The 26,515-nt window shown below is 43.8% G+C and overlaps 1 protein-coding gene across 6 annotated transcripts in view; it reads left to right on the top strand.

Moving 5' to 3' along the window:
- The window catches only part of LOC146805512 (interleukin-1 receptor type 1-like), a 237,300-nt gene extending 219,161 nt beyond the window's left edge, over nt 1-18,139 (top strand). For all 6 annotated transcript variants that reach the window (XM_085622782.1, XM_085622783.1, XM_085622781.1 and 3 more), the window contains 3 exons: nt 763-906; nt 15,619-15,786; nt 16,767-18,139. In XM_085622782.1, coding sequence (XP_085478908.1) covers nt 763-906; nt 15,619-15,786; nt 16,767-17,128 — 674 coding nt within the window. In that variant the 3' untranslated portion in view covers nt 17,129-18,139. The remainder of the gene's footprint in view (nt 1-762; nt 907-15,618; nt 15,787-16,766) is intronic.
- Nucleotides 18,140-26,515: the final 8,376 nt, after the last annotated feature.

Consider the following 26,515-nt stretch of genomic DNA (forward strand, 5'->3'; position numbering starts at 1 on the left):
GCTTGTATACCATCCTGTAAATTAGCAATTTTCTCACTTGTGTGCCATCCTCTAAATAAACCTTTAATTTACCTCCACCACACAAATGTTAAATAATGAAAATATAAAGTACGAGTTTTCTCTGCGCAGCCTGTGAAGCTGCTCAAATAGAATGGAGCCACCGGTTCATGGATATAGTGTTTATCATTTACAGATCTTGCCCATAAGGGTGCAAGTTAAGAACTGTGGTCAATGACCTTTCAATTGATCTTTTCAAAAGAGCTTCAGCTAAGACCACAAGACCATCTTCATATGGTAAACTGTTGTTTTAAAGCATCAGTTGCAGTCAGGAATGAGAAATCCACAAACCAATAGCCTTGGTCTACTGTGTCAAAAACGGCACCTAGTTCCCATTTCACACTTTGGCCATGTAGACACATTTAGTCCTTTTAAGTACAGTTTGGTGCATCTCTCATGTTGGCATTATAGGTAGCTCCACAGTGTCATCTCTCTGTAGATGTATCTGTGGTTAGTAAATACATGCACTAAGAAAATTATAATACGGAACAGAATAACAGTTGAATGTTATGTACTTTAGTTGCTTTCACTTGCAGTATCTATGTTATTGATTTTTGGAGGTAATCTTCACAGATTTACCTTCTCATTACAAACACTATCTTGCAAGTTAGAAATCATGATTTGAAATGTATTGTTTAACAAATGTTTCTTTTTTGAACAGAGTAGTTGTTCTAATGACCTTTTTGCCTTGTCCTTTGCCCACAGCTCCAGACTTGCAGGCGCCTTTGATCGCAAGCTTTGTTGCATTTGCCTTTGTCATTCTTATCGCTGTAGCAACATACAAATTGTTCAAGATCGACATTGTCCTTTGTTACCGACATTCCCTTCATCCTATCATAAATAAAAAAGGTATGTTTGAAGGATCATAAACGTTATAATTGGGTTTAGTTAATTTACAGCCTACTACTGTTGTCCTAAAAGGTAGTTCTTTGATTCTTGTTTTCAGTGTCTTCAACTTTTGTTTTGTAAATAATTTTTTTAATTTAGCACCATGAAGGATGAAATGTGATTTGCTTCGAGTGTGCTACAGCCTCCATGTTCAGTTACCAGTGTTAAGGAATCATGCATGGGTTTCTATTTGTTTTTTTTTTTAACATCTGTGTCGAGCGCAATCAAATGCTAGTAAAGTACCCCTGCAATTGGACCCAACACTGATTAAACAAACTGCCTGGGGACTAAACTGTGACCGAGGGGTTCAATAACAAATGGAGAGCATGAGGTTTGAGGAGTGTGGTAGATACAGAAAAATCATATAGATACTACCATGTGCATAACGTAAGATTTTTTTAACTTTATAATGTACTATGTGCTCGAGGCATATGAGCTGCAGATTACACACTTTTGCATAGATCGCCATCTGGTGTTGGGCCCGGAAGTTTGCAGTTTGTTTTTCCTCTTGGAAAGTCTTTGGAAGTCACGAGGTCGGTGACTCCTCCCTTGGTTCGTATTGCGCATGGGCTTCGGCTCCATCCTCATTGTTTTTTTCCGCCATTTGGCTCGGATGTAATACTTCGCGCTCCGGTTTCGAACATTTCCGGTTCGACGATCGAAGCGGAATCCTCGCTCATCGCGGTATTGTTCAGATCCTGATCTCCTCAATCACCTTCTCTTCGACACATCTTTGATTCCAGTCGTCGACTGCGGCCTTCGGGCCTATCCAAGCTCTGGTCCCGGCTGATGGAAAGAACTCCATTCAAGAAGTGCCCTCGATGTGGGTCCAAATTCCCCCACACCGATCTTCATGAGGTGTGCAACCTCTGCCTCTCCCCTGAACACGAGGCTCGAGACTGTCCCGCCTGCAAGTCTTTCAGATCGAAAAAGACTATTCGAGATCGAAGGGCCAGACGAAACATGGCGCACTCCTCGACCTCCGTTCCAGTCGACATCTTCGGGGACGACGTCGAAGCTCCGGGACAGCAGCACACCGAAGAGGACCTCGTCAGTGCTTCCGAAGCCGACGACTCGGATGTGGAGGACATCACTCCGGCGCAGAGGGTCGTGAGTACCATACCCCCTCCCACACCCGCGCCGACACCCAAAAAGGCTTCGGTCACTCCTTCGCCTCCGGGCCTAGGCAAGACCAAAGACATTGCTTCAAACACCCCACCTTCGGGCCCGGTGAAGAAGCCTAATAAGCCTTCCGGCGGCTCCGGCTCGGGCCAACCTGCCAGCGGTGCCGAGAAACACACTTCGGCACTGAAAAAGAGACCGGCCTCTACCTCGACACTGAGCTCCGCACCAAAGCCCTCGGTGTCGAAACCTAGCCTTTCTGTACCGACCAAACACCATAAGGCCCTCGGCACCGATACTCCCACGCCGAAGCCTACCTCGGCACCGACCAAGAAATCGGAGGTTCCAAAAAAGCACGGCACGGACAAGCCTAAAAAGTCATCGGCCCCGAAACCTTCGGCGCCGACGGAACAAACATTGTCTCAGGAACTGTTTACACCGGATCCCTTGCAAAAGACACTTACCAAGGATCCAAAAACTGGACATTCGGCACTCTCTTCTAAAAAGACATTTGGACAAACTGGCTCCGCCTCCACCTCCAAAGAGGAAAGACTCTGCTACCTCCCCTTTCAGAGTGCCTTCCCCACCTCCTCCACCTCTTCCACCTCCGCCCCCTCCGCCTTCTCCACCCCTGCCTCATCGCTCCCCGACCCCGTCTCCAGACCATGATGATCAGGGGGACCCATATTACGATCCAGGGGATGTGCCACAAGACCCCACCCCTACAGGATCCCCAGACCCATGGGACAATTAAAATAATCCAGACATTCCAGATGTCCCACAAGATGACCTTTATCCATCCAAGCCATCTCCACCAGAAGACTCATTAGGTTTTCACCACCTACTTCAGAGGGCGGCACATTATCACAGGGTAGAGCTACACACTGACCCGGTAGAGGAAGATTTCCTCCTCGACACCTTTGATACCGCACATTGGTCTACCTCCATACAACCTATGCTCAAGGGGGTAATAAAACATGCGCCAGAGGTCTCTTTAAAGACCCAGTCAGGGCTAGGGTCATTAACCCACGTATAGAGAAAGTATAAAGCTGCCCCCACAGATCCTGCCTATATCAAAGGGCCAGCGCCACTAGATTCTCTAGTGGTCTCCACTGCACGGAAGAGGTCAAACTCCCAGGCATCAGGCGAAGCACCACCACCTGACAAAGAGTCAAAGCTACTGGACGCGTCAGGAAAGCGCACTGCGTCACAGGCAGCAATATATGGCGTATCGCCAACACTCAAGCGCTATTGGCCAGATACGACAGAGCACATTATGATGAACTAGAAACCATCATGCACCATCTCCCAGAAAAATACAAAAATAGGGCCAATGAATTAATTCAAGAGGGTAAGACGATAACTAACACCTCTATACGCTGTGCCTTAGACGCAGCAGACACAGCCTCCAGGGCCATTAACACTAGCGTCCTCCTCCGTCGCCATGCTTGGCTGAGGGTTTCAGGCTTTAAACCTGAGGTACAGGCCTCCATATTAAATTATCCATTTGATCAAGAACATCTATTCGGCCCAAAGGTAGATGAGGCCCTCGAGAAGATGAAGAAAGACACAGATACGGCGAAATCTATGGGAGCCCTGCAGTCACACCCTCCTAGGCGCTCCTTTCGCCGCTCTTCCTTTCGGGGTACGGCCAGAGGCTACTCCTCAGATAGCGCTTCCACTTCCTACAAATCCCCTGCTCAATCCACCTTCACAAGGGGTTATCAAAGAGGCGGCTATAGGGGCAATTACAAAGGCAGAGGCAAAACAAATACCGCTCGCTCTGCCACACCGCCTACCCAATGACTTCCCCCTACTCCCTCCAGACCATCCCACTCCGGTCGGGGGCAGGCTACAAAATTTCCTTCACGTCTGGGAGACCACCACCTCAGACAGATGGGTGACCCAAATTATTTGTTCAGGGTATTGCCTAGAATTGACATCTACCCCCCCCAAACATTCCACCCAGGCAACGCCCAATGTCACAAGAACATTCCACGTTACTAAAACAGGAGGTAATCGCCCTCCTACAAAAACATGCGATAGAACAAGTCCTCGCCAATCGGCAAAATTTAGAGGTCTACTCCCTATATTTTCTGATACCAAAAAGAGACGAGACTCTACGACCTATTTTAGATCTCCGGCCTCTAAACACATACATACATTCGGACCATTTTCACATGGGAACACTTCAGCAGGTACTTCCGCTCCTCTCCCAGAACAACTTTCTCACCACACAGGACTTGAAAGACGCATACTTTCATATTCCGGTACACCATGCTCACAGAGAGTACCTCAGATTTGTAGTGGACGGGCAACACTACCAGTTAAAGGTGCTCCCATTCGGGGTCACAACAGCACCAAGGGTATTCACCAAGTGCCTAGCGGTAGTGGCGGCACACCTCAGAAGACAGCACATTCACATCTTCCCATATTTGGACGACTGGCTAATAAAAGCCACGTCCTACAACCAATGTGTACATCACACCGCCACTACAATCCAACTACTTCACCAGCTAGGTTTCACGGTGAACCACCAAAAGTCCCAGCTAATACCATCCCACACAAAGCAATACCTCGGTGCCACCATAGACACCTCAAAAGCCATAGCCTACCCCAATCCTGCCGGGATTGCAAGCATTCAGGCTTTGTGTCAAAGATTCATACCTCAACACTCTCTCCCAGCCAAGAGTGTTTATGCAACTAATAGGGATGATGGCCTCTTGCATTTTCATAGTGCCTCATGCAAGACTCCAGATGCGTCCACTCCAAGAGTGCTTAGCGCGCCAATGGAACCAGGCCCAGGGGCAACTGACAGATCTGGTGTTGGTAGACGGTCGCACCCATCGCTTTCTGCAGTGGTGGAACACCACAAATCTTTCCAGAGGTCGACCGTTCCTGGACCCGGTTCCACAAATAATCCTAACAGACGCATCGCTCTCCGGTTGGGGAGCTCATCTATTACACCTCACAGTGCAGGGCACATGGACACTGCAACAAAAGTTACTCCACATCAACCATCTGGAGTTACTGGCAATCTTTCTAGCCCTAAAATCCTTTCAGACACAGATTTTAGGCAAGGCAGTCCTTATTCGCACAGACAACATGACGGCCATGTACTACATTCAAAAACAAGGCGGCACACACTCTCCACAGCTCTCTCAACTAGCACAGAGCATATGGAGATGAGCAATTCCACACAAAATCTTTCTCCTAGCCCAACATGTCCCAGGAGTCCAAATCACCATGGCAGATCTGCTCAGCAGACAGACGCAGCAGATCCACGAGTGGGAACTTCACCCGCAGGTTCTTCACCCCTTCTTTCAGATGTGGGGGCATCCATAGATAGACCTCTTCGCCACCCACGAAAACAAAAAATGCCCAAGCTTCGCCGCCAGATACCCACACCCATTGTCCAAAGGCAATGCGATATGGATGAACTGGTCAGGCAAATTTGCGTATGCCTTTCCACCTCTCCCACTAATTCCATTAGTGGTGCGAAAGCTACAACAGCACTCCCTCACACTGATTCTAGTAGCTCCAACATGGGCCAGACAACCGTGGTACACCACGCTGCTGGAACTCTCGGTAGTGCCACACCAAAAGTTACACCTCTCACCATGCCTCCTAACCCAGAACCATGGAGAGATCAGACACCCGGGCCCAGCTCAGCTCAACCTTGCGATCTGGCTCCTGAGATCCTAGAATTCGGATACCTTAACCTTCCCCCTGACTGTATGAACGCCATCAGAGAAGCTAGACGCCCTACCACTAGAGCCTGCTACGCTGCAAAGTGGAAAAGATTTGTTGTTTATTGCCATAACAACACAATCAACCCTCTAGACGTATCTATACAGCACATCATATGCTACTTACTCCATCTACAAAGTTGTAACCTAGCATATACATCCATTCGGCTACTCCTCGTAGCAATTGCCGCTTACCTACAAAACAGACAGCACCTATCACTTTTCAGAGTGCCTGCCATTAAAGCCTTCATGGAAGGCCTCAAACGAATAATTCCCCCCAGAGTACCACCCTCACCTGTATGGAACTTAAATATAGTTCTCACAAGGCTAATGGGACCGCCTTTCGAACCTTTGCATAAATGTGAACTGCAATTTCTCACATGGAAAACAGCTTTTCTTGTAGCCATCACTTCCCTTAGAAGGGTCAGTGAGATACAAGCACTTACTATACAAGAACCTTTTCTCCAAATTCACCAGAACAAGGTTGTCCTCCGTACCAACCCAAAATTCCTACCCAAAGTCATTTCCACCTTCCATCTAAACCATGGATACTCACAAACTTTCTCTCGGGGGCTGAATTTAAAATGTGGGTTGTGGCCGAGGGCCGCACCGGTTGGGGCGGGGTCATTAGGGGCAGGGTCATTGAGGGCGGAGTCATTGGGGGCGTGGCTAGAGGGGGGAAAATCTCTCCCGTTTCAAAACATTACTAGACAATGCTGTATTTCCAAAGCAGATGTAACTACATGCAGCACATGTTTATAATATTTTTTTTATTAGCAGACAATAGCAATCTTAAGTGGGATTGCATGGCAATTTGCAGCAACCGGATATTCAGCACATGCCCAGTGCAGCAAAGGCTTCAGAGTCCCAAAAATAGGTATTTTAAAGACAAACACTACAAACTTATTTTACATTTCATGTCACCAATTAGTTTTCTGTAATCTGGTACCAAGTTGGAAACTGCAAGCCTTAAGAGCTGCTCCAAATGTATGTCCGTGAGCTTATTTCTGAGTTTGCTCTTCAACAGCCCCATTGTGGAAAATGAACATTCGCAAGCATATGTTGACCCAAACATACATAGTATCTTCTGGGCCACTGTAAAAAGAAGAGGAAACTTGTCAGGGGGCACAATTTTCCAGAATTCTTCCTGTGCTTGCCCCAAAAAAGATGCTTCGAGGGCTGAATTGTACTGCATGTCAATGAGCTCTAGTTCTGATTGAGCCCTTTCCATGCCAATAAGGGTAACAACATCAAGATTTCGTGCACTCACCATCCAGGGGTTTTCAACCAGCCTGAACAGAGGGGTGAGGGCTCTGAATTGCGAAAATCGCCGTTTGATCTCCCCAGAAATTTCCTCAAGACATGCACCAAGGTGAAGGTTTGCAAGAATTTCTTGTGCATCTGGAAACCTCTGCATCACAGCCCACAGTTTTGGAAAGTGGGTGAAGTCACTATCATCCAGTTGTGCTTTGAACAGCACAAGCTTACTTTCAAAAGCATAAATACCATTCATGAGGGAGCACACAAGCTGTTGTTTACCTTGCAGGGTCAAATTGAGAGCATTAAAATGTGTGAAAAGATCTGAAAGAAAATGGAGCATAACAAGCCATTTCACATCCGTTAATTCTGGGAACGATTGGCCTCTACTGTTCACAAACAGTTCAATTTCAGGAAGCAATGCGATGAACCACTCCAGAACCTTCCCTTTGCTTAGCCAACGCACGTCAGTGTGCATCAAGACGTCCGTATATTCCACTTCAGATTCCTGCAGCATTGCTTTAAAAAGTCTATGGTTCAGAGCTTTAGCACGGATAAAATTAACAATTTTCACTGCACCTTTTAGGACATTATTCAGTTCTCCATGCTTTAATTTTGTACACAACACTTCCTGGTGAATAATGCAGTGGTGGTCTATCACAGTCTGTCCTATGAGCTCCTTTTTAAGCATAGATACAAAGCCTCTGTCATGGCCTACCAAGGCAGGAGCCCCATCCGTTGTTATGCTGACAAGAGTGTTCAGTGGTATGTCATTTGTTTTAAAGTAGTTGCACATGCTGTCCAGTACATCTTCTCCTCTTGTGTGTCCTAGCAGTGGTAGAAGGCACAGGAGCTCTTCTTTGGGATGAAGCGATTGGTCCAGATACCTCACCCAAACTAATAACTGGGCCACATCGCCTATGTCTGTGGACTCATCCATGGCAATGCTGAAGAACGGTGACTCTCACTGCTTTGATCACCTGCTCCTGGACGTTTTGTCCCATTGCCTCTATTCTGCGTGCACACGTGGAATCCGATAGCTGCAATGCACTGATTTCCTTTAAAATGCTGCCTTTATTACTGTAGTTGTCAAATAAAATTACGGCTTCTGAAAGGAAACATTGCTTCATCAGCTCTGCATCTGAAAATGTTTTTTTATGTTTGGCAAGCAAGTAGCATATTTTGAAAGACGCTTCTGTTACAGCCTCAGATTCCTTCATCTGGCAAAGGAAGATCTTCTGCTGGGAAAGAAGAGCTTGCTTCAACAATGCCACTTTTGCAGAACGCAGGTTTGAGTTCAGTGGGAAGTTCGCAGTGTATCCAGAGTGCCGTGTTTTGTAGTGCCGTTCCAGGTTATACCTCTTAAGAACATTTACTTTCTCTTTGCAAAGCAAACAGGTGGCTTTTTCTTTTGGACATTCTACAAACAAGTACTCTTCTTCCCATGCTTCCTGGAAGATCATGCGTTCGCTCTGTATCGATCTGGGTCGTTTGCAAGGCTTGGAAACTGGACTGTAGGCCATTGCGGAGATCTCCAGCTAGTTTGTTACTATGCAACAAGTAACAAGGACCAGGAATCTGAATTTCCACCAGATGACCGACACCGCCCCACGACCGATGGACCGACACGACCGATGGACTGACCGACACGCCACATGACCGCTGGACAGACACCACGTCACGACCGATGGACCAACACCACTTTTCGCAATAGATCTGTGAGCAACAGCAAAGTAATGTTTTGTTTAAGCATTGGTTTATGCATGAAATGTGTCACTCAATAGGGATTTGAATTAAATGGCATGCACACACACGTATATACAAGCACGAGTTCATCCATAGGTTTCTTGGCGCTGAATAACAGATGTTTATTGCTACCCAACTCATTTTATCGACCTCAGATGGATGAAAGGCACGACCCGCCAGGATTTGAACCTGTGACCATGAGGTAGAACACAGGCCCCTGCTTCGAACGCATTAGTCCACTGCGCTACCAGACCCGGCCTGCACACAGTACAAGGAGACCGAGTAGAAACACATATGGAAGGAGCTAATCTGGACAGCGCTATTTGGTGTGCAGCAGCTGTCAAACTAAAGGAATCTGAAAGGCTCAGATACAATGGTCAAGCCGGTAGAGGGGGGCTGGGGAGGGGCCAGGTTTCAGGTGGGGGGTTAGTAGAGCGGGCGGAGAATCGGAGGGCGGGAATAACCAGAAGATTGGGCCAGTGGGCAAAGTCAGTAAAATAACTGAGCTGAGTAAAAGGCAAGAGGTGAAAAAGCAAAACAAAGCCTCATTAACAAGCGAATGGTCTTTTTAAAGACCTGTGAAGTACTCTGGGGCGGCTGTGTGTGTGCCTGGAAGCTGTTTCAGCCCGGGCTGCCACACGGGGGGTGGGGTTGTATGCACTGCCCGTAACCTGCCAGGCCACTGCACAACACTTGCATCACCCTCTCTCTGCCCGCCACTGCGCTCAATGCTTCTGAAAGGTAAGGAAAACAAGCATTTGCAATGCAATAGGTCTCGCATTTACGCGAGTTTAAGCTATTGGCATTGTAAATGACTGCCTTTTTTTATGTTTTAAAAATGAAAACAAAAATGAAAGGCATTGTCATTTGCAATGTCAATAGCTCAAACTCGCGTAAATGCGAGACCTTTTGCATTGCAAATGCTCGTTTACTCTGGCATCAAGGGTCGCTGTCTGGAGTCTGATCCTGCACCCTCCTCTCTCTTTTCATGGAAGCAGTTTCTGCTGCCACAATGCATCACATATTAAAAATGTATTGCGACGTTTAGGGAATCCCGAGTCCAAACAGTGTTTCATTTCAAAAAGGCAGCAAAGAAAATATATCCAAGACAATTGTCATTTGAACTCACTAGGATTCACACTAAAAATCTGGTCAGTTGGAGCATTGCGCTAAAATATGCATGTTTTGATCAGGTGTATATACATTTTCACTTTAAGCATAACAATGCACACGGGGGGTGGGGTTGTATGCACTGCCAGTAACCTGCCAGGCCACTGCACAACACTTGCATCACCCTCTCTCTGCCTGCCACTGCGCTCAATGCTTCTGAAAGGTAACGAAAAAAACGTGCAGTAGATGATCGGTGTCCTGTAGGCAACTACTGCATAACTGGAGCCGTGAGTAGTGCCACACACAGTGCATAATGTGTATTGTGGGTAGTGCCATATTTAGAGGTATTATTGAGTATTGAAGAAAGCGTTGATATGGGTTGCTGAAAACAATGCTTGCTTTGAATCCAAATTTGGCATTTTGCAGGCAAAGTTGTGTATTAACGGTAGGGTTACTGAGACAGGGCGTTTGGTATTGATAACAGCGACACACACTGGAAGCAGTGCTGGATTTTAAAGACATCTTGGGCCTTTGAATGGGGGTCAGCACTGAGTTTTTGATGACGGAATTCGGTTTTTATAAATAGGAGGTATGCGCTGGGAACACCGTTATTTTATGAAGATAGCATTCAGTATTGAAACTTGTCCTGGGTTTTGAAAGCAAGTTGGGTGTTTAAGACAAATCTGAATTGGGCTTTGGGCATTCGAGGTAGCACCGGGCATGTATGGATACATGAGGAGAAAATTACTAATGGGCATGTTACAAAAGCAAACGTTACGTTACATGACCCATAGTGCCACCGTTACACTTACCTGTAGTTAAAGTGACGCTGAAGGTTTTCCGGCTGCAGTGAAGATTCCCGAGGGCTGCGAGGACGTCGACGTCGTCACCACGGACACAGGAAGCTTCTTAAAAGGTCCTTTAAAAGTCAGCTGTACAAGCGCTAGTTACAGCTGACTTTTAAAGGGCCTGTGCTCCGTGCCGGCTGTGACGTGACAGAGGCTCTGGCCAATCAGAGGCAAGCTTAAGCAGGGAAGATGGTCGCAGGAGCAAACGTTGTGAACACGTATTGAATACGTATTCACTAGGTATGCGCCTGCGGCCATCTTCCCTGTTAAGTATCAGGAAGGACTCGTACAGCAACAAGGTCCGCGGGCCGCCAATGAAGGCCGGGCGGGCAGCCAGCGGCCCGCGGGCCGTACTATGAGTACCCTTGATCTAAACCAATCGGTAGAATTACCGTTTTTTTTCTCGCAACCTCAAACTGTTGCAGAAAGGGCTCTACACACGCTAGATGTTAAAAGGGCCTTACTTTACTATATCCAGAGAACACAACCTTTCAGAAAGACCAAACAACTGTTTGTCTCTTTCTCTCCACCACATAAAGGCAACCCCATCTCTAAATCAGGGATAGCTAGGTGGATTGTAAAATGCATACAGATTTGCTACCACAAGGCAAAACGAACGCTATCTGTTCCCCCTAAAGCCCACTCTACACGAAAGATAGGGGCTTCTATGGCTTTTCTAGGGAACATCCCATTAGATGATATCTGCAAAGCAGCTACATGGTCAACACCGCACACTTTAACTAAACATTACTGTGTAGATGTGCAAACCAAGCAACAAGCTAGTGTGGGCCAGGCTGTACTAAAAACACTATTTCAAACCACTGCAACAGATACCGGTGGTCGCCGCTAGGGTTGGGAACTGCTATATAGTCTATGCAAAAGTGTGTAATCTGCAGCTCATATGCCTCGAACGGAATATGCTACTTACCAGTATGCATCTGTTCTTGGCATGTAGAGCTGCAGATCTACACACGCCCACCCGCCTCCCCGGCTACCTGTATCTGTTCCAGTCTATCTTATTTAGATACAACACACATGGGTTTCTTCACTACTATTACTACGCTCCATCTTTCCCTGTTGGCGAAAAACAATCTGAGGATGGAGCCGAAGCCCATGCGCAATACGAACCAAGGGAGGAGTCACCGACCTTGTGACTTCCAAAGACTTTCCAAGAGGAAAAACAAACTGCAAACATCAGGGCCCAACAGCAGATGGCGATCTATGCAAAAGTGTGTAGATCTGCAGCTCTACATGCCAAGAACAGATGCATACTGGTAAGTAGCATATCCCTTCAGACTGAAATGTATTTTTTGATAACTAAAAGTTTAATAATCTGGTCAATTTCGTCACCCATGATTTGCAGTCCATACATAGAGCCCCAGAGGTGGAATTGTTGCTGCTCTGTGCCTCAATATGGTGATTATATTCCGTTTTTTCTGATGGTCATATTGGTGGCCTCATGGCATATAACCCCGTATCTGAAGCTAAACCTTACCAAAAGCAAATATGTTATTTCTGCCATCAAGTAAATGTAAGCATAATTGTGCAGACTTGGTTATCAACTATTGATGTGGATGTATTCTCTACTACAGATGGGCTGTGGGTAAAATAATAGGTTTGCACTTTAGGGTATGAACTTGACCGTGAAAAACATACCTGGCTAAATCATCTTTCCCCCAAACAAGGGGCAGGATGTAAGAACATACTCGTCACAGAAAGTAGTCACAAATCGGGCTTTGCGAATCTTCAGTCACATGGGGTTGCAGAACAACCTGTCTAATTAATATTAATTACACAGTTTTGCGACCTTCCTGTTGATTGTTTATAATCACAGGAATGTCGGCCTTCAAGGGAATGCAGAGCAACATCCCTGAGTTTGCATTCATAAACGGAAACCTTTTTAAAAAAAGAAAATGTTTTTAGGCAGCCTGTGTCCCTTAAAAGCCAGTGCTCCTTTGAAAACCTACGTTTTGGAGCAGGCAGTGGACCAGTGCCGGCTCCTCTCCCAACCCACCCCCCCACCTCAACCCCCGAGGCTACCAACACGATTCCCAAGGGCGATCCCTATCCCTTTGCAAAACCGGTATCACCTCCTCTGAGGTGTCCATAATTGTTCAGTAGTTTGCAAGCAAAATTGTGTTTGCAAACAATTGATGAATTGAAAAAACAAATTGCAATTTAGAAAGAATGCACCCATTTACAACCGTTCCAAATTGTGATTTTGCATGGGTTGCAAAACACATTTAACGATTCAGAAAAAAAAATCTGACATGTAATATGGATTTGTACATAAACAGCCATTTTGCTGTCTCAAACTCAGTAATTTCGTGAATTACAGAATAGCTTTGTCCATGTGGTCTGTCACTGTCCTTTTAAAGACACAAATGAGTGGGCTGATTATATTCAGTCAGGAGCTGGTTCACTCTGAGCCTACTATACTAAATGAAAAATGACAGACAAGGGTTTTCAGAATCTACTCCTGGAATATTAAATGCTCTGACTCTTGCTCCACATGATAATCTGTCTGTGCATTTCTACAAACAGTAATGTATGAAAAAAACTAGATCACAATCAGCAGCTGAATGTGTGAATATTATGTGAACTGTTCCTTTTAAATGGTTTAGGATGAGCGTGTAATGCTTTGTGCAGATGTGTTATTCTTTATTATTTCATACTAAACCACACTGTCCATGTTTTTTTTTTTAAGTCTGACGTGACTGTAGCTGTTACCTTATGTGATTATCAGAAAATTAACTTTAAGAAGTGGAGGTCAGAGAACAGCTTACGTTCCATCCACATATTACTGTTCCAATATACCAGTTTTTTATTGGCAGATGTGATCTGATTCCATAAAAAGAGTCCTTGTTTTGACGTTTAGGAAAGCTTGTGTTCATTACAGTGGGCCTGAGTTGGCTTTTGTGAGAAGCCAATGATCAAGGCTAAAGGTTATGACCGAAGCAGTTGGACTGACTTATTTATTATGAAAAGCTGTTAAATGCATCAGGGTAGATTGTTATTGTACTATGTTAACCCCTTGCGTGCCCATGACGGAACCACTCCGTCATGAGCCACGAGCGGCGTGTGCTCATGACGGAGTGGTTCCGTCATGCTGCGGCCGCTCCTCCCACGCGGCACTGATTCCCCGCCTGTGCGGGCGAAATAGAGAGTGGGCGGAGTCGTGACGGAACCACTCCGTCATGAGCACAGCTCGCCCGTGACTCATGACGGCGTGGTTCCGTCACGAGCATGGCTGCGCTGCGCTCACCCCCCCAGCGCCGCAGCAGAATTGGCGCCGCAGCGAAGGGGTTAAAGCCTGTAGACTGGTATTTGTTTACATGTAACCTCATAGATGACCATAGTAGGCATGGGTTTGGTATTGGTCAACAACTCTGACTAACCCTAAAGGTGTTACAAGATTTTCACTATGATAACTCTAATTATGTCTTCTGAAAAGGAAATGTATATTGTTTTGCCTACTGTAATTTTGTACATATTTGTAATGTTATGCCCAATTGGTGTCTTGTATGAAAGGTTGGACTTACAACAGTATGCTCGACTTGGGCATGGTGACAAGCGAAAGATACAGCTGGTAGACATTATTGGTTCATTGGGAAAGTGCCTTAGGTCTGATCCTTTTATAATGAAATGTTGTGACAAATTCAATAGGCCTGACACATTTATTGAGAGCCAATAGGCCTTTAAGGGAGGCTTGTTCTTACACTGTGTGAAAGCCTGTAGACAGGTTCTCTGTTGCATAGAATCACACAAATTGCTTGAGTAGGCAAGAGCTTGGAGTTGGTTATCTCTTTTGATAAGCCCTAAAGGAGTAGACCCTGTATGGAGCAGTGGGTCAGTCCTCCTCAGACATTGACTCTATTGCTGGTTATTGATGGCATTTTACCTGATTACATGCACAGCTGCCTGAACATGTGTATGCTTCAGTGTTAGGAGTGGGAGAGGTTGGTGGGTACTTTGGCTTTCCATGTCCCCTTTTATAGTCTCCTTTCATTAAGCTCCTATTTTATTTAGTTTTTTTGGATTTTTCCCATAGTGTATCATTATATTACCCTTCCCAGATGACTGCCACATTTAAATACAACACATTAGCCATCTTTGACTTGTACAGCAGTGGGAACTTGGCACAGTCCCACTCCAAGATTGCCATCTAATGTGTTGGTTCCTGAGATGACATGTTAGACTAGCATTCTGCTTAGTGCATCATTCTCTTATTGTTTCTAGGTGACTGAAATGTGGCTGCCATGCTGGAAATGTAGTACAGTGATATTCTGTGCACTATACCATTCCAATTTAGTAATCCATTGCTATATTTAAGTTTTTACTTTTTTATTGAAAGTCTAGACCGTCTGTGTTGAGGCAGCAACGTTTTTCCTTTGTTTCTACTTTTATTCATTTCATTTAGTTTGCATATAATTATTGAATTTGTGTTTGTGTCTTATTGCGCATCAGTGAGTGGGAGAATGTACAATGAGTTATTGAGTGCCTAAACTCACTGGAGACTAAAGACCATTGGTTGTAAACTAGGTCTGCCACCATAGCCAATGCAATATTATTGATATTGTACAGCCTCCCATTGTTCTGAGTTATGATTGTGCTTTATTTTAAAAAATATTGGGTTTGAAAGAGAGGAGAGCAACAATTGTTATAAAAATGTGAAGGGGATTAACGTTAAACGTAGGTCATAAACTTGCTGAAAACGTCTGACTTTTCCAGCAATATATGAGACTGTGAACAATGACTTGTAACTAAAACATAGCTTAAAGATAGTCTATGTATCCTTTTGTTTGTTGTTGTTTTAAATAACATTACCCATTCTTTTACAGCTTCAGATGGGAAGATTTACGATGCCTATGTTATGTTTCCTAAGGGCAGTGAATATCACCAAGTTTACACCGTAGACCTATTTGTACAGAAAGCGCTGCCTGAGGTTCTGGAGAAACAGTGCGGATATAAATTATTTATTTTTGGGCGGGATGACTTGCCGGGAGAAGGTACACCTTACTCTACATAGTAACAAAAATGATTTGCATGTTCTGTTGTCCCTATTCATTCCCTACCCTTGTAAAACTTTACATTGTCTTTGCTTTTTTGTTTGCTCCAAATCGTTCTTTTAACTTTGGTTGCGTTAGTATGTGGGTGATGTCAATGTATTGTAGTGTACGGTGCCCTTTGCCTAATGCGCGGGCACAGTGTTGAACAAATCCTTGATACTGTAAATGTACATTCATTCAGGGGTCAGGCTTGTCATTGCAAACTCGATTATAAGGGATTATTTGCTCAGCTACTTAGTCCCCATACGCCAAATTATGTTAACACCCTCAGAGGGAGTACTTTTTGGGTATTCACAAAGCCTGTTTAAGTTCCACACCACCACCCTTTCCCTGTCTGTTTGCAGAAAGGTAAAGACTGTCCCCTGTTTTTCATGTGGGCATAGGGAATGGGGTTTGTCAAGAGACGGACACTTAACTTGTGGAGAAGGTGCAGGAAAATCTGAGAGTTGTATAATCCTTTCTAACTTTATTAATTTAAAAATAACAGACTAGTGACCAGCAGAGACTAATTTCTGTGCTTCCAAACTTGTGCTTGCTTTTGTAAACCGAGCCAAACTTTGTAGGTGGAATATAGACACCAAGGATCTGGCCATGGACTCGCATCCATCATATATATTGTTGTATGCATGTAAATGGTCGTTGTGAATACTCCAGGTAGACAAGTTTTTAACATGACTTCTTCCCTAGTCCTAATGTTTGAACACAGTAGATACTCTACTGAGATGAAACTAAAGTGCTTAATTACTTTTATTTTTTGTCGTTCGAGTTATGTGCTTTACCAAGAAGACTTATTTAAATTTTATTGTGATAATGTCACAAATTATCTCACAATTAATTCCAGAAATGACAGTTGATTTGTAGTTCTTTGTTTGCCTGTTTTACAACATTTGTTTCCTTTTTTTTGACCTTACCATTTACAGCTGTGACGGATGTTATCGATGAAGCAGTAAAAAAGAGCAGAAGGCTGATACTGATTCTAACCAGAGAGACGTCACACAAAGACTTCCTGTATAATGAATTTGAACAGTGCATCGCTCTTCACGACTCACTACTGAGCAACAAGACTCAAATCATTTTAATAGAATTGGAAAAAATAGACTACGCCAATGTGCCAGAATCTTTGAAATACATCAAAGGAAATAGGGGGAAAATCTCGTGGAAAGGAGATTTCACAGGCAAGACCCTTTCCCCAAACACAAGGTTTTGGAAGAGGGTCAGATACCGGATGCCACCAGCACCTCACTCTTCTTCAGGAGAATCACCTTTGATTCCTGCTGTCTAAGGAGGCCGACAAAATGTAACAGTTGTTTCTAGACCACCAAGATGGAGCATTGTGTGCCTCCATATTTTTACATTTTAATTTCACGGTAGATCTTAAAGTATTTGTGATGGTGGATGTGGGAATATTTTGACATAGGAATGGATCAGATTACAATCGGCATGCTACTGTTTGTACTTTGTTGTAATTGGAGCAAATGTGTTATTTTACCCTGTTGTTACACTTTATAATATGAGGCACAAAAATACCTGTTTTAATTCAGAAGTGTTAGATTTAGTTTAGACTCATAGCATCAGCCCAAACACAGTTGCAGTTCGCGCAGGCACGTTTTGCAAACCATGTAAAGCTGTGCAAACAGGGGCCAAAAGATGCCTTTGCTTCAAGTACTGCGATATATGTTTGCATGTTGTCCAGTCCAGATGTGTCATTTCTGAAATCTCAGATTGAGTCGCTGGATCCCCACAGAAGATTTTTTTAAAAGCATCCATCAAAGAGCTATTCCATTAGACATCCAAAATGCCTAATGCATTCGTTTGTGTCCTTCCGCTATTCCTCTCTAAAGAGTCCACTTGCTTTTAGGTCCAAGATTCACAGATTTGAAATGAATGTAATAGTGATTGAAGATGTTGCAAGCATTTAAATCAGGGTTGGTAAAGTGCAACTACTCACCGTGAGGGTCTCAATGTGCTGGGGGTGAGGAAGGGTGGCTCCATTGAGTGGTGTGGTCATCCGAAGAGCCAGGTCTTGAGGTCCTTCCTGAACTGGGGCAATGTGGGAGATTGCCACAAGTGGAGGGGGACTAAACACTGAGGTATGGACATACATCAATGTACTGTTTGCAAGTGAGAATAATACAGCAATGATGTTTTATCATGAACACCTAGTCTGTGATATCTGGCTAAAACAACCACGTCCAGGAATTCCATGTAAATAGTTGTGTATACTAAAGCATATTTTGCACATTTTATATTCAACAAATGTCCACTACAGAAGATTAAAGAAACTGAATTTACATTTTTGACAATAATCATCCATCTTCATTTTCTTCACGAGTTTCCATTAACTTCACCCCTAATTTGTGCTTTCAGATCAACCTGCTAACAAATTGCAGTACTGCTTATTGAGCCTGTCTAATTCCTTGGTTTCAAACTCACTCAAGCACAGCTTTATTTGATTACTTTTAAACTCAAGATGCATTTTTTGTGTCTCTTACTAATGAATTCACTTTTTATCATATTACGCCTGTTTGCCCTTTCCATTTGTCAATGCCCCAGTTTCACAGCACTACTACTGTGAATGTGAATATATATGTTTATTTGTTCACCATCTACGTTGTTGTCAATAGTGATAAAACGCTTGTCAGTTTTTAATGTGCTTTCTTGGATTGCTAACAAGCAATGAGTGAAGGCCTAGTAAGTGTATTGCTTTCTTTCTAAGAAAACATTTCCCTTACTCTACATGCATTTTATGGTGACCCGCTTTCTATGAAAGCATTTTTTTTAAAACCATGTCAAAGCCATTAGGTCCGACTGTAATTTGTCAACCTGACTAAACATTCAAACATAATTTCGGCAGTGAAAACATAGAAAAGATAATTGCTTTGTGTCCCCAGTGTATCGCCAGATAAAGAATTTAGTCTGTGATGATGGAGTGTGCTTGAGAGATGTAATATTGTCCCTCATGCATGGCAGCGCAAGCGATTTAGGAGGCGGAATTAGACACCTAACATTCACAGGCATAAGGTGAGAGGAATACTTCTGTGGACGGAGTCAAAGAGCACTGCCAGCATATAAAAAAGAATTAGTGGCACAAGGTCTTGCAGGGAAGTGTTCTGTAAAGCCAAAACTAAAAAAAACAGACAGCAGTCATCTATTTACATTGAAGGTAATCTTGCTATGGTGCATGAAGTCTAGGGAGGGTGGTGGTTCTTGATGGGCACTGGGGCTCACTTACATCAGGCTGCAGCAGGATGGAAAGGGCCACTAGTCTCAGTTAGCTGCCGACTCCCTGTGTTAGTGCTGCACTGTATCACAGCATTGTTATTTTGGAATCTCCTTTATGCAGTGGATTACAAAAGCCCTGCTGTGCTCATGCACCCAAGGGGGGAAAAGTTGTTCCAGGGGAGGTGGCTGAGACCCTAACTTTGTCCACTCCGTGACTGTTTTTTGGGGAGTTTAGAAGCTGTTCAAGTAATTGGCAAAGTAAATGGGAAGTGAAAGTAACCCTCATGCCACTGCAGGTTCAGGCCAGTGAGCTTGAGAATTCTGTGAGTTGCAGCAGCAAGTGAATGAAAAAAAAAAGAATAAAGCAACATGTAATTTGACAAAGTTTTCATCTGCTGAATTTGCTACTTTTGGTTACTCGGACGTTACTCCCTGTTAGAAATTGGATCTTTAGCAGGCTAGGGCATGTGCCAAAGCCAGGCAGAAACCACCACTCTAGTCAGGATAAGGGAGTTAAACTCCTAAAATAACCCCTGCTCACCCCCTTAGTAGCTTGGCACGAGCAGTAAAGCTTATCTTGGAGGCAGTGTCTAAAGCATTTTCACATAACCAACAGTAATACAGTGTAAGCACTACAAAAGGACACCACACCAGTCTAGACAAATATCCAATATTTTTATATACCTAAGACAAGACCAACAACAACCAAAAACACACAATACTGTACTTAAAAATACGCTTTAAAAACAGTTGCTTGATGTCGATAACTCTGTCCGGGGCTATCATGCCATTGTGAGCAAACAAATCCTAACCGTTCTGGCTGACTGCGGCGTCACGGGCCAGCTACAGTGTCGGAAGACCCGCAAACAGTACCTTTTAGAAATGCAAGGCGTCGATGACCTCTCGTTGAGCTTCCAAAAACAAGACGTCTGCAGGCGTCGGTTCCAGAGGTCGGCGCAGGAGTCGTCTGGGCCCTCGAAGTCACACATGCTGCAGGTCAATCTCCTCTCTGATTCAGGAGCGCTGGCAGCGGCAAAGTGCAGCAGTGCGGCATGCGGTGCCCTCCGGTCGCGGTGCGAACAGCGGCTCAGTGGCAGCATCAGATGGCGTCGGCAGTGAAACCAGGGTCGCAGTGCGACATGAAGGCGGTGCTCGTCACGGTGCTGGCAGGTCACGGTGCAAGCAGCGCCGTCATCGTTGCTGAAGCACTGGCGCCGGCGTCAGTAGGCCCCGGCTGTGGTGCGGGATGAGGGTGGTGTCGTGTAACTTTACAAGCAGTGCCCTCGAACCACGGTGCAAGCAGTGGCGTCGATTCCGGCGTGGAGCAGTGTCTGGGATACCAAGGCGTCGTCGTGAAGCGAGGCGGTGCGGAGTGCGGTACCCACCGGTCGCGGTGCAAGCAGCAGCTCATGGTGGCATCAACAGGCGTCATCGGTGAGACCAGGGTCGTGTTGCGGCGGTGCCCTCTGGGATGCCAAGGCATCGTCGCGAGGCGGTGCGGCGTACGGTGCCCACTGGTCGAGGTGCAAGCATCAGGAGTTTGAAGTCTTTGTTGTTCCTGAGACCTCTTGAACAGGGGGCAAGCTCTACCTCAAGCCCTTGAAGAAACTCTCAAAGCAGATTGCAGAAAGTTCAGTCCAGTCCTTTCACTGCCCAAGACAGAAGCAGCCACTGCAGGCCAACACAGCAAAGCACACAGCAAAGCGGTAGGTCCTCCTCACAGCTTGTCCAGCTCTTCTTCTTGGCAGTTTTCTTGATACAAAAGAGTTCTAAAGTTCAGGGGTCTGGGCCCCCAGTATTTGTATCCAAAAATCCTTTGATCTTCTAGGCAGAGGGTGTTTGTGCCCAGCCAGAACAAGTTCTGCTTCTCTGGTGTGGTTTCCCGGCAGGGGGTGGAGACGGCATTGTCAGAGGCAGACCAGGCCCTTTGAGGTGCAAGGAAATCCCCCTCTTCCCCCATCGCAGCCCAGGTCTATTCAGCCCTTTCCTGACCTACCTAGACTATCCGGAGCCACCTTGCTTCCTAGCCACCTGTCATCCAAAATCCAGACAGGCAATCCACATTCCAGCAGAGGCACACTGGATGACTGAGCAAGAAAATACCTACTTCCTAAAAGTGGTATTTTCAAACAGAATGTAACAATCACCTTTACTAAAAGATGCATCTTTAGATTCAGAGTTCAGGCATACTTAATTTTATTTTCGTACCTAGTTCCCAGTTATAAGTTATAAGGTGTTATAAACAAACTTCCCATTCTGTCCTATGGGGAACAGGTAGCCTTACAATAATGAAAAACGAACTGGGCTGTAATTCACTATCAGGACATGCCGCACACACCAGGGCATGTCCTACCTTTCACATACACTGCACCCTGCCCACAGGGGTACCTTGGGCCTTCCTTAGGTGTGCCTGACATGTAAGAAAAGGGAAGGTTAGTGACTGGCAAGTGTGTGCACTGGCCAAGTCGACATGGCAGTTACAAACTGCGCACAGACCCTGCAATGGCAGGTCTGAGTTTACCTTTTTAGGGCAACTCGTGTGGGTGGTACAATCAGTGCTTCAGGCCCACTTGTAGCCTTTGATTTACAGGCCCTGGCACTTTACTAGCGACTAACAAGTAAATCAAATATCCAATCATGGAAACACCAAACCATACCACAATTTACATAGAGAGCATATGCACTTTAGCACTGATTAGTAGTGGTATAGTGCCCAGAGTCCTAAAACCAACACAAACAAGTCAGGAAAAAATAGGAGGAAGAAGCAAAAAGTTTGGGGATAACCCTGCAAAAAGGGCCATTTCCAACACTCCTTCTGCAACCTCATGATCGTTAGACCAACAAATAGAGCTATGAAGCAAGCTGGACTATATTTTTGGTCTAAGTCAGTTAGTATTACTAAATAGTAGCTCTGTAATCCCCACAAATGTGTGTTACTAAGCCTAAGAGAGATTGTTGGGGGTAAAATAGCGCAAGAAAACATTATGATGAAAGGGTAACAGAGGTTCTAAACTCAATTTTGGCTCAAAGGTGTTGGATACCTTCCCCAGGCAGTTAGGAGGAGTGATGGAAGACCACACTAGTACTCAGCAGACTATAATACCGGATTCAGATGTACCTACACTGGTGTCTCTGGTAGTATAACTGCTAGTACAACTAAGGCCAGTCATTTGAGACGTAGTGAGGTTATAGACGTGACTACATTAGCAGGGCCCTCAGATCTTATTACATCAGTTAATTCATGTAATAGATAATCCCCATCAATAAAAGCCTTAATGGACAAGTGTGTGAGTCAGAGACCGCAAGAAAAACTGCACCATCTGCTCAATACCTAATGTTTAACTCTAAAACATCAATGGACATCATTGTAACAGCTAAGCCATTGGGCCATCTGCCAGTAAAGGCATCATGAATAATATTGACTCCTGCTGGTTAGTGGCTAACAAACAGGCTTGTAGCCTTTAAGCCATTTCAGTAATCTCAGATAATAAGGGATTTATCTGACAGAGGACGAATGTGTCCAACATCTTGAACAAGGCTACAGGAATTATCTGGTTGTCAGGAGTTGGTTCCATTAGAGTTGGCCCAGTCCATTACCAGTTGGTGACTGAAGTTAAGCAATCAAAGTAATCCCAGTCAGTCATTTCCTCTAAAATTGAAGTTAATTTGGAAGTTATAGATGGGAAAATCCAGTTGTTAGATAAAAAATGGGAAGAGTGGGAGACACGCATATCAACTATAGAAGATACTTTGAGTGGAGAGCAGATCTCAATATCTCCGCTACAAAAGGATCTCAAGTTTGTTAAGGTTAAAATCAAAGACTTGGAAAATCGATTATGAAGAGCAAACCTGAGATTTTTGGTATACCAGAGACTTTTGGAAAGCAAGAGGAGATGGCAGAGGCCTTTGCTAAATTGATTTATAAGCATGTTCTAAAAAAAACAGATTCGGAACTCTTGATAGTAAGGGCACAAAGACTTCCCTTTGGTAAACCAAAAGAAGGTTTCTAGGCCGCAAAGCTTTGTGTCATATTGTCAAGATTTTAGGATACAGAAAAAATACTTAAGCCAATACAACTAAAATCTGTAAGGACGGAAGACTTCTCTTTTATGGTTTTCCTGGGTGTCTCCTTTGAAACTGCTAGGCAGTGGTGGGAGCTTAAGCAGATTCTCGGCAAGTTGCATGCGCTGGGGTAAATACACAGATGGACTCAAAGTTTTGAGGGCAGGTTGAAATTATATTGTATCATTGCTCTCTGAAACTGAGTCAATCTTGACTACTACTCAGGATTCATGGAAGGAGCAAGTATGAGGTCAGACTTTATTTATTTTTTAAAAGAGAGCACCAGGATTGAATGCACCAGGGAAATGCTATTGCAGCTCTTTGTTGCACACAGCTTTCTGGGGCTAAGTGCACTGAAGAGAAGGCCCAGTTTTGGAATGGTTATGTTGAGCTAGATGGGTTGAGTTCACTAGGGAGGTATAGTGTGGGGAATGAAAAAAGAAAGATTTAGAGGGTCTGTTGTGTTGGGTCAACATGTCTTGGCTCTTGCTTTTCTCTTTTGTTTATTTTTTTCTCTTTTTAGGTTAACTGGGCTCATTAAAATTATTTTGTGCATTATAAATGGTGTTAACACAAAGAGGAAATGTCACACTATTCTAAACTGAATGAACACCCTTAGACCAAAAGTTTTGTTTTGGCAAGAGACACATCTGAAAAGCAATGACCCTAAGATATTTATCCCTAAATGGGTAGCCAGTGCTCTGTTTGCATCCACTAGTGCTGCACATAGGGTGGTGGCAATTTTTTTTAACAATACGGTAAACTAGGAATCGATAAATACCCATGAAAATCTATTGGACTGATGGATATGAGCTTCGGCGTCCATAAACACTAAGCGTTTGAATTTTAGAAGTTACGATGGGCCAATTGAATATAAACCGTGGGCATCGCAGGGAATTTTTTAAATGGCAATGATTTGTGAGGACCCTATAATTTGAGGGGGGGGGGAGTAATTTTATACAGGCTCCAGATTTAGATGCGCCTAGGAGGGCTAAGAAGTAGACTAAGTGTAGAACTGCAGCTATTATTGCACCTCGGATTTCGAGTTGATTGACCGTTAAAGAGAGGAGTTCTCAAATGTTACGGAGTACACCTGCTTTTCAGAGAGAATTAACTGCTTCCAGGATAGACTTTTTTTTATTATTCTCAGGGACTAGTTAGAAAACGTTATTATATTGTGGCAAATAGTTTTTGGGATCATGCACATATCTCTCTCAAGAATTAAGAGATAATTGCAGCTCAGAAGAGTTCTTGAAATAGATATATTGAGCAGAAATATTGTGAAGAGAATGAACTAATTGGGAAGCATGCTGTTGTAGGCTACAAAATCCAGGGCAAATAAGAATTTAATTAGAGAAGTTGTTGACCTCAAAACTAATTTAGGGTCTTGTGATCAAAGCTTAGGCCAAGAGATTTTTTTGGAACATTCTTCAGATGTATCAAAGCACGGTTAATGTTTAAGTTGACTAAATTGTGCAGTACTTAAAGGGGATACGGATTCCTAAGCTCAGGGATGGGCAGAGCAAAAGTGGGTAAACCTATTACTTCAGAAGAGGTTAAAGCTGCTGTAGATAGCCTACCAGAAAATGCCATTACTATAAGGAGCAGTGAAATTCTTACAGATGCTTTTAGAACATGTTTTTTCTGATCTGGAGCAGGTATTAGTGATGTGTTCTAATCAGAAACTTCAGTGAGAAATGGCTCCTGTGTAATTTTTTTGAAGCCCAAGTTGTTAGTATTCTAAAAGCTGTTAAGGCACCTAGGGGATGTAGTTCATATCATGCGATAAGTTTGTTTAATTCAATCATAAGCTTTTTACTTAAGTTCTGGCAATCTGCATTGCAGATGTTGCATCCACTTTAGTACACTTTCATAGAAATGTTTTTTTTACCAAATAGTTCTATCTCAGCTAATGCATATTATCTTATCCAAGTAATTGATTATTTTTCCCAAAAAGAGATAACTGCAGCAATAACTATGATTGATGCTGAAAAGCTTTTGACCTAGTTAATTGGGAGGTACTGTTCCAAATTCTTCAAGCTTAATTATTTCCAGTTGAACTGGGTTTTAAAGAATCTCTATAAAGAATAATCAGCAACAATTATAATTAATTCTTTTGAAATAGATAGAGTTTAAGTGTTTCAAGGGACTTGCGAACAATGTCCCATGTTATACTCACCTAATTTATAGAAACCTTGGCCCTAGCTATACTTGGAGATATAGATATTTCCCCCCCCCATGCCTGGTATTGCTAAACTTAAGCTGTATGTGGATGATCTAATACAGAGATCTCCAACCTTTTCTGTAATAGGAGCTACTTATGTTCACTGCAAATCAACTTGTGCTGCTAATATTATTAGTGTCGTAATAGTTAGGATGTCGGACAAGAGTGCATTAGTGGTCAGCAGTAATCATGTCAGTGCATGAGGCAGAGTTGCCAGCAGTAATGTAAAAAGACTGCCAATTTGCAATACCTCATGCAGGTAATACATAACCGCAATTAATGCAGTGTCCCTGCCAGCAAGGCAATAACCTTTGTAATAAGTCTCCCCAGCGCCACATGACTTATCACTCAAATATCTGCCTTAAATATATTTTGGAAATACAACAATATTTCCCCAAAAATCAACATATGAGTTCAGAAAATACACACATTTTCATCTCAAATACACGCTTTCCAAGCTTGGTATGCATATATTAATTCAGACAAGCCAAAACTTCTCCTTCATTAGGCTAGACCACACACAAGATAGCTACTTTCAGGTGGATGGAGAGCTACCAGTAGTTCATGAGCTACCCGGCGGAGTAGCCCGAGCTCATATTATACTTAAAAGCTGAAGAGGTCAATCTGCAAAAATTCAGGGAGAAAATGTATGCTTTTACGCAGGTCAGAGGAAATAAAATCAATCGGGAAATCTGAGGTTTTGCTTTTTAGTGCTTATCCTAATAATCTCCCTGTAGACCTTAGAGAGGGATATAGATATAGGTCAGCAATCAGATGTTTAGGAATTTGTCTCTGATTATTCTTATCTCTTTAATTTAACTATGAGGCCACTTTCCAGAAAGCGAAGATCCTTTTGAGCGGTTAGCAACTCATGCCTCTTTTTATTGTGGGAAGAGTAACAGAAGTGAAATTGTCCATTCTACCTCTTTTTAACTTTTAACTCATAATGTTAGGATTAGAATCCCTAAAGTTTTTCTTAGCCAATTGGACACCTTAGGTTGTGATCTTGTTTGGAATAATCGATGTTCTGGTTGAAGCTTAGTTGCCTTGAGCTAAATAAAGAATATGTTGAGATGGCTTTGCTACAAATTAGGGTATACTATCAGGCATTTTTGATTAACATAATATCCAAATTAGAGACCCCTTTGATTGCATCCATTT

Source organism: Triturus cristatus, chromosome 8 (genome assembly GCF_964204655.1).
Source record: "Triturus cristatus chromosome 8, aTriCri1.1, whole genome shotgun sequence".
In the NCBI taxonomy this organism is placed as follows: Eukaryota; Metazoa; Chordata; class Amphibia; order Caudata; family Salamandridae; genus Triturus; species Triturus cristatus.